General features: G+C 41.5%; 2 protein-coding genes across 2 annotated transcripts in view; one reads left to right on the plus strand and one right to left on the minus strand.

Moving 5' to 3' along the window:
- LOC104466146 (scale keratin-like) overlaps positions 1-7,736 on the plus strand; it is an 8,367-nt gene that overhangs the window by 258 nt on the left and 373 nt on the right. The window contains 1 exon segment of the mRNA XM_010079479.1: positions 4-77. Coding sequence (XP_010077781.1) covers positions 4-77 — 74 coding nt within the window.
- Positions 2,073-2,516, minus strand: LOC104466145 (scale keratin-like). The gene is given in 3 exon segments (XM_010079478.1): positions 2,073-2,152; positions 2,155-2,405; positions 2,407-2,516. Coding segments are annotated over 3 exon segments (441 nt in total).

Genomic DNA, 7,736 nt, shown 5'->3' on the forward strand with positions numbered 1-7,736 from the left:
GGGTGTCTGTATGGCTATGTCGGCTCCCTGGGTTACAGGGGTCTGTATGGCTGGGGTAGACCCTATTTTGGTTCTGCCTATTGCAGCCCTTACTCCTACCGCTACAACAGGTACCGCCGTGGCAGCTGCGGGCCCTGCTAAATCCTACAGAAATATCCAAAGCCAGGTATAATTGACACATGGAATGTGGTGGTTTCACAGCTGAAGAGATTTGAACCTCCACTGCTCTGGTCCAAGACCATGGAGCTCTGTCCCTTCAGCCTCTCTTCAATTTCTTCTCCTAACTTCTATTTTAAGTTTCTGCCCTAATGCTTCTCCTTTCACATTTCCATATTGCCTGGGGTAAACACGTAACAAAGTTGCTCAAAATGGTTCCTGTTTGTTCAGATCAACAACTAAGACTCAGGAAGAAGAAAAAAAAAAAATCAATCATATGTGAATGTAATCCTCACTGGAGAAGTTTCCTGCTTCTTGGAGATTCTGAAACTGTATTCCTTTTCTCAAAATCATTAAAAGTTTCCTGCATCAAAGTTGCCATGTTCTGGTGTTCTTTTCCCATGTTTTTACTCTTGTTATTTGTCTCAGAAGTCTAGCCTGTGCCGCTGTCAGTAACCCTAAATTCTGTAGATTAACATCCTGCCCAAAAAAACAGGGATTTCAAATGTACAAAAGCAGTGTGAAGCTCCTCAGCACAGAAAGAACTGCTGTCTTGCCCTCTCCATTTTTCAGATAGAGGTTGTTAAGATTTTTTTTTAAGGATCTGGCTTCTTGTTGTACATCCATTGGTTACAGATCAGTAGCAGCAGAGAAACAAAACAGCAGATTACTAATTTTTAAAACTCTTTGATTAAAAAAATGAGACTTCAGTAAGAATTTCTTCCTGGTAAGTCTCTGATTAATCTTTTTGAACTTCAGGTTCTCACACAAATACTTAAACTCTGCCCTCAATAGCAGTCTCTGGAAAAAGTTTTCAATAATTTTCTGTCAAATCCTCAAATAAAGTTTTCTGGGACATACAATGGAACTTTTAAATACAGAATATGAGTAATGATCTTTCTGTATAATCATTAAATGTAAGGTGTGGGATGATTTTTTGGTGGAAAAACAGCTACTCCATGCAGCTACCCCAAGGACTAATTCATCTGTGCTACCAAGAACAGCTGGAACAGAGAGAGGAGAGTTACGGTGCCTGGAAGCTTAGAAGGTGGAAGAAAAATCATAACCCTGTATGATTTATAACACATCCCCAACACTGTTATTGTGTTTCCAAATTCCTCCTCACAACAGAAGCTCCCATTTTCAGCAGCTCTAACTTTCAGCCTCTCCCACGATATTCCCCATCCAAGAGGTCCATCAGACACTCCACCCACCTCTGAAGAGCTCTTGTCCTTGTTGCAGCTCCTCCAACTCTCTCCTTCTCTGCGGTTCCATGCCAATACCCTTCTGACCCCTCTCTCGCCACCTCCCTAAATCCCTTTCCACTCAGGAGCACCCCTCCCACCTGAGGTCCTCAGCTGCCACTTGTTTCTTCATAATCTTCTCCCAAATGTGTGCACTGAGCCCAAGAAAAAGTGAGTGACTTCACTGATAGATGGGTCATTTCAGCTGTGTTTTTGAAGTCTGACCCTCATCCTACATAAGGATTTGATTTTTCCCCATCTACAGAGAGGAGAATTGTATTCCACAGCATGAGAAATTAAAACAAAGAGTTGATTTTTTTTTAAATGCAGAGTAGAATCACTTTAATGAGAAATAGACATTGACAGAGAAGCATTGCAAAATGTCAAGAATATGCATAACAGTGCAGGTGATTCCTTCCATAGTTGTTCTTCTTCAGTTGGACAGTGAAGTGTCATTTCAAAAGAATATAAATTACTTGGTTTATCCCACCCATTATACACATACATGGAAAAAAGCCCCAAAGACCATGAGAAGAGGGTAAAGAAATTAAGGAACTGCTGTGTGCTCCCAGATCTACTGCAGTGGGGTGGCAGTGATCAGGATTTCACAACATCAGGATTGTATCTCTCAGTTGCCGGTTATTCCATACTCAGGGAATATTTCTGTACTATTTAGCAGGGCCCGCAGCTGCCACGGCTGTACCTGTTGTAGCGGTAGGAGTAAGGGCTGCAATAGGCAGAACCAAAATAGGGTCTACGCCATACAGCCCCCTGTAACCCAGGGAGCCCCCATAGCCATACAGACCCCCGTAGCCCCCATAGCCATACAGACCCCCATAGCCATAGCCCCCATAGCCATAGCCCCCATAGCCCAGGGAGCCATAGCCCCCGTAGCCAAGGGAACCCCCAAAGACGGGTGCTCCAGCAGATCCCACAACTGAATCCTGGGGGAAGGAGCTGAGGATGGGGCCGGGTAAGGTGACAACAGCTGGAGGTGGCTGGAGCAGTGGTGGAGTCAGGGCACTGGCGGACGCAGGGCTCGTTGCAGCTGTCAGCGAGGGGCTGGGGGCGGTAGACGCCGCAGGCAGAGGGGGAGCACAGGTCGTAGCAAGACATCTTGTAGGGATGGAGGTAAGCTGCAGCACACGTCAATGACTAGACTAAGTAGAAAACAGAGACTTCAAAATTCAACAGTTTACATTAAGCTAGTGAGTCAAGTACAGGATTCTGAGTAAATAAATTGATTCCACACTTTGCAAATTTGGTCTCCTAGTATTTCCTAATCCTCTTTTCAAAAAGCAGATTTTCAAAGATTCTCTAAAAATATGTCTAGACATAGAAAGTCATATGGGTAACATTATGCCTAGCTCTGAAACTGTTGTCCCTCATGAATATCCTGCAAAGAACTTAGATATATTTCTACACATAAAACTGAGAAGCAAAGACATGGAAAACAAAGTGACTTTGTCCAAGGTAATTTGATGAGTCAGTAAGCAAACTTGGATTTGGGTTCAACAGGTTTAGAGGAGATGTAGTTTATATATGACTTAATTACAGTAGCTTCTCACTCATCTCAATTTTGCTGAGAGTTGTAGGAACAACAGATTATGGGATTTTCACTGCCTGGATTAATCAGAAAGCCATTTGACAAGACAATAAAGAACAGATGGTAATGTTATTATGCCAGTTCCCACCTACGCAGCCGCTGTATGTGTACAGCCTGGACAATTTCAAAATAAATCAGCGGTTAGTCCCTAATGTTTTTAAAAAAAATAATTTTGAATTATTATTCCTAGGACAAACCACAACTCCTTAGTAAACCCAAGAATTCAGCCTATATTGTCCCCTCTAAACTCAGTTATTTTCTCCAAGGGTTATTTTACTGTTCTCCACTCTCTATGTCCTGCAAGACTTTAGCACGGCTCTGAGGAAGAATATGAAAGCAAGAAGGTAAAGGACAGCCAGAAGATTTGCTGTACCAGGAGAACATACATGACTTTGTTAAATGCATCACTCGTTCATCTCAGGTTGCATGAACGGCTGCAGTGGTGATGCCCTTATTAAACACTGAACCTCACAATATGCAAAATTTGGAATAGGTTACATGCATCGAAGTAAGGGTAGAGCTCTGCATGTCCCAGTGTTTCTGACACTGAGAACTTTGCAGTGCTCCACACACCAAATAATCTGCCACCCCAGAGCCAGCATTAGAATCGCTGTCCCAAGACAGTGCAGATACACTCCACCATATGGACGGTGGACACCAACTGAAGTTGAAGTCAGCGATAAAAAGATACATCGACAGAAGAATCAGACTTACCCAAGTCACCAAGAAGTCAAGGGAAGTGTTTGGAAGAGCTGTGAGAGAGAAGAGCTTTTATACTGGAGCAGCTAGAGGTACAGATCAACATTGGTTGCCCATCCCAATTTCAAACACGTGTAACCCGGCGAGATGATGAAATTGCTGTGTTCGTCATTGGAGTTTATGAGTCTTTTCAAATTTGTTTGTAACAGGACATAAACATTACTTTAGATAATAGAGAATTCTTTCATCTTGTGTCTTGTCAGGGAAAATTAATACCTGGTATTATTCCTGTCACTTCATTGAAATTACAACAGGAATTCTTAAGCCAGCACCTCTTGTATTAACACCTGGAGAGTGTCTCATGGGTTTATCAGAATTACAAACTGCTGGCATGGACGGGATTTTTGTTTAAGTACATATAATTCACATTACAACTTGCCAGCACAGAAGTTAAAGACTGTCAATGCAATATGCAGGAAGGCTGGGGGTGGTTTCTGCATGACACAGCACCCTTGGGAGTCAACGACATTTTCCAGTTGTATTTGACACTGGCCATAATGGGGACAATTCAGCTCTGAAGAGCAGCAGCAATTCCAGGCACCTGTGAGATGAGCTTCGGTCTCTAAATAAGGCTTATGTAGAAATTGAAATCTAGCTTGAGCAGAAAAATGCTGAAATCCTTCGATTCAGAGCACTGGGAACTCTCTTCACGCAGATATGAGCTGAATCAGTTCCTCCATCCATCAGACACTGAAATGGTTGGATTCTCTTACAAAAATGTGTGGGGATAAATGTGCACAATTTCACATAGGAGGTGGAAAAGAAGTCTTTATCTTCCCGGGGCTTGTTTTTGTTATTCAAGAGACAAACATGGAATGAGTTTCTGAAATTAACTAAAGCTACAAAGGGACTGGAAATCCCAGAGAGACTTTTTCCAGGTATTGTTGATGTTGTCAGTGCAAAGACTGTACTTGAGAACATTTATCAGGCCTGAGTAAATCTGAGCTTTTCCAGTACAAATAGACCCTCTGGTGCAAAAAATTGAAATTTGACAGAAATGCTTTGAATTATTGACTTTGATTCACAAGGATTTATGATCTCCTGTAATACATGATTTTTTGCTGCAAGCCATAAGTCCAGAACAGGGCTGAGCTGGCAGGTTCTCCAAACAGGGAACAATTATGAATTTGGAATACACCACGCAAAACAAAGGCTAGTTGCTTCCCTTGTTTGCAGATGTATAATTTTAATACTGCAGACTCTATGCCATAGATTATCTCTAAATTATGAGATGGGTTTCTCAGCCTTTGAGGTGGTTAGAAGTTTTTTTTGGACAACAATATTTTCAAGCTTCCAGGGAGCAAGTCTTTCCAAATGCCGCAAACTATCCACTAATGGTTTGAGAATTCATTCTTACAAATAGATTAAAGGCATGTACCTGGATTTAGGAGCCTAGCAATTACGGAATGACATCACATTAAAATATGTAAGTCAAGGTATTTGTGTCCTTGATATAATTAGTTCATGGCTGAATACTGGGGATTTGTGCATCTTCGGGTTTTTTTTCAATATAGAAGTATAAAACGAAATATAAATACTTTAATAAAATACAGCATTTCATAAGCTGTATGATCAGTGTAGCTTTATCATTTTCAGTTGCACGTCAGGCCACAGAAACAGAGGATTTGATTATTTTCTTGAGGTGTTACAATTCTATCAGTGATTAGCCTTTATCCATGTAAATTATTTCTCAGTCTCTATCATGGCGTATTTCCAGATAGCTTTAGCAAGTTGCCACCAGTCATGCTTCATTTAAGTTCCTTTCTCAGGATTCTTCAACATTGCCTGACCTGAAGATGGACCTAAAGATGGATCTCCGAAGGTCAAGAGACAAAAGACTGAATGATGTAGGTGACAAATACAAACGGGAATAGGCCAGGAAGAGTAATCCAGGGCTGAATGCACAAAAAAGAAAGCAAGAGGTATTTCCTCAAGTCCTTTGTTCATCAGATGAGGCCAGCATTGTGTCCAGGAGCAAAAGCCAAACAACAGAAAGAAAACCATTTAAGGACCACTGGACTTTTCCTATGGTTTCCTTTGGGTGCAGTATTGGTCTTGCATGAAGTAGACGAGAGTGCAAATGCTGAACATAAAAATGACGACCCCAAGGTCGCTCTAGTGAGCAGGTTATCTCCAGGTATCTCCCAGCTTGGATTTAATGGAAAAAATCTGTGCACATCAGGTGCCCACAGCCACACCATAAACAGCCAGGTTTTGCCATTAATGATGGAGAAGCTAAGGAAGAGCATTAGTATAATTCTTGTTGTAACGCCAGGGATGCGAACGGAATGATAACAGGAATTAATATGACATGTAACCATTTGAGATGAAAGAGGCTTCTGTGACGAAATGCATCTATCATGTTTCACGAGACTTCAGACCAACAAACAGGCATCAGCAAAACTTTGAGGACCTACGTGTCACATTAGTTTTGGGTTTGCCCCAATGACGAACATGCACAAATTGCACCTTAGGTGATCCCCGTGATCTAGGGAATGGTATAAAAACTCTCCCAACCCAGGGCTCTTCATTCCACCTCGCTTTGCTTTGCTCTTCTCTGTGAAGACGGTAAGTATCACTCTACGCGATCTCTTTACTAAAAACCGAATATCTCTTTGCTGCTGGTTTTAATTAAGTTTGGAATCATTTGTAAGTATTCTAAGATTCTTAATAACGTTGGATTACCATGAATTTATTTTTCTTATTTGGTGCTGGACATCCATGTATTTGGTTTTAAAATGGTAAAACTAGGTTTTTCAGAAATAGTTGTTTCCTTTTAATTCAAACTTGAGGTCTCAAAGCAGTTCCCAAAACATCAGCAGAAGGCTTGTTCAGTCACTAGGAATTTTTTAAGGATTTTGCATTACCCTTTTGCTGTATGTCTATGTATATGTATGTTATTTGTTGAGGGGACAGGCTTAACCAGAAAGAATATAGGAATATTGTCTAAAGGAATATTGGAAAACAGAGATGAAACTAGGAGATTCTACCCTACCCTTTACATTGTCCTTGCTCCAAGCAGGGAGCTGGATGACCTCCAGAAGTCTGTTCTAATCTAGCATTTTATTGGTTCTAGTGGTGGACGAAAGTTCTTCAGAGCAGGGACTGATTCCTAGTCCTTCCACAGGTTTTCTTTTAGATGGGATCAGATCCTCTGGTGGCAGTCTTTCTGAAGAACTCAGATCCCAACATACCCATCCGCAGTAGGAACCTAGCCCTAGTTATCTGAACGCACCAGTTTCCCATCTGGGAAATCAGACAAATAATCTTTCTACCCACCCTGTGATTCTCAAGCTACTTTGCAAGCACTTCAGGGCAGGGAATGCCTTATTTAATCCATGTTTTTGTCACGCTCAGCATACTGGCAGCATGATTTTAGCTATTGATTCTGGAAGCACATTGCAAGTCAATATGCCAGAGTTGTTCTTCCAGCTACCCATTAATTTACCACATGAGTTTTTCTGGTTGTCAGGCAACACCGCTTTGTTTTTGATAGTATAAAACAAACATGAAATGGACTTCTAGACATGGATATGGGAAGAGTGGCTATCAAATATAGTGTAAGCAATTTGGAAAGTAAAGCACGGGATAGTATTTTTGCAGTGTTTGGCAGTGGAGCAGGACAAAAAACTATTTATTAAAAGAAACCAAGTATAAGAATCTAGGAGTGAGACCACAGAAGAAAAACCTAGTTCAGAGTGCAGTCTGGACAATGCAAATTTTACAAGAGGGAGAGATGTTGCATGAATAATACCGAAAACAAAGAAGGACAATCAAGACCTGAAAGACAAAACTACTACTCAGGTCCATGTGTCCAACTTTCAGACTGTTTTTCACATTGAATTTGTTCCTTTCATTTATTCATCAGCGTGTGCTGCAGCTTACCTCCATCCCTACAAGATGTCTTGCTACGACCTGTGCTCCCCCTCTGCCTGCGGCGTCTACCGCCCCAGGCCCCTCACCAACAGCTG

This window comes from Pterocles gutturalis, unplaced genomic scaffold (assembly GCF_000699245.1).
Source record: "Pterocles gutturalis isolate BGI_N339 unplaced genomic scaffold, ASM69924v1 scaffold6904, whole genome shotgun sequence".
NCBI lineage: Eukaryota > Metazoa > Chordata > Aves > Pterocliformes > Pteroclidae > Pterocles > Pterocles gutturalis.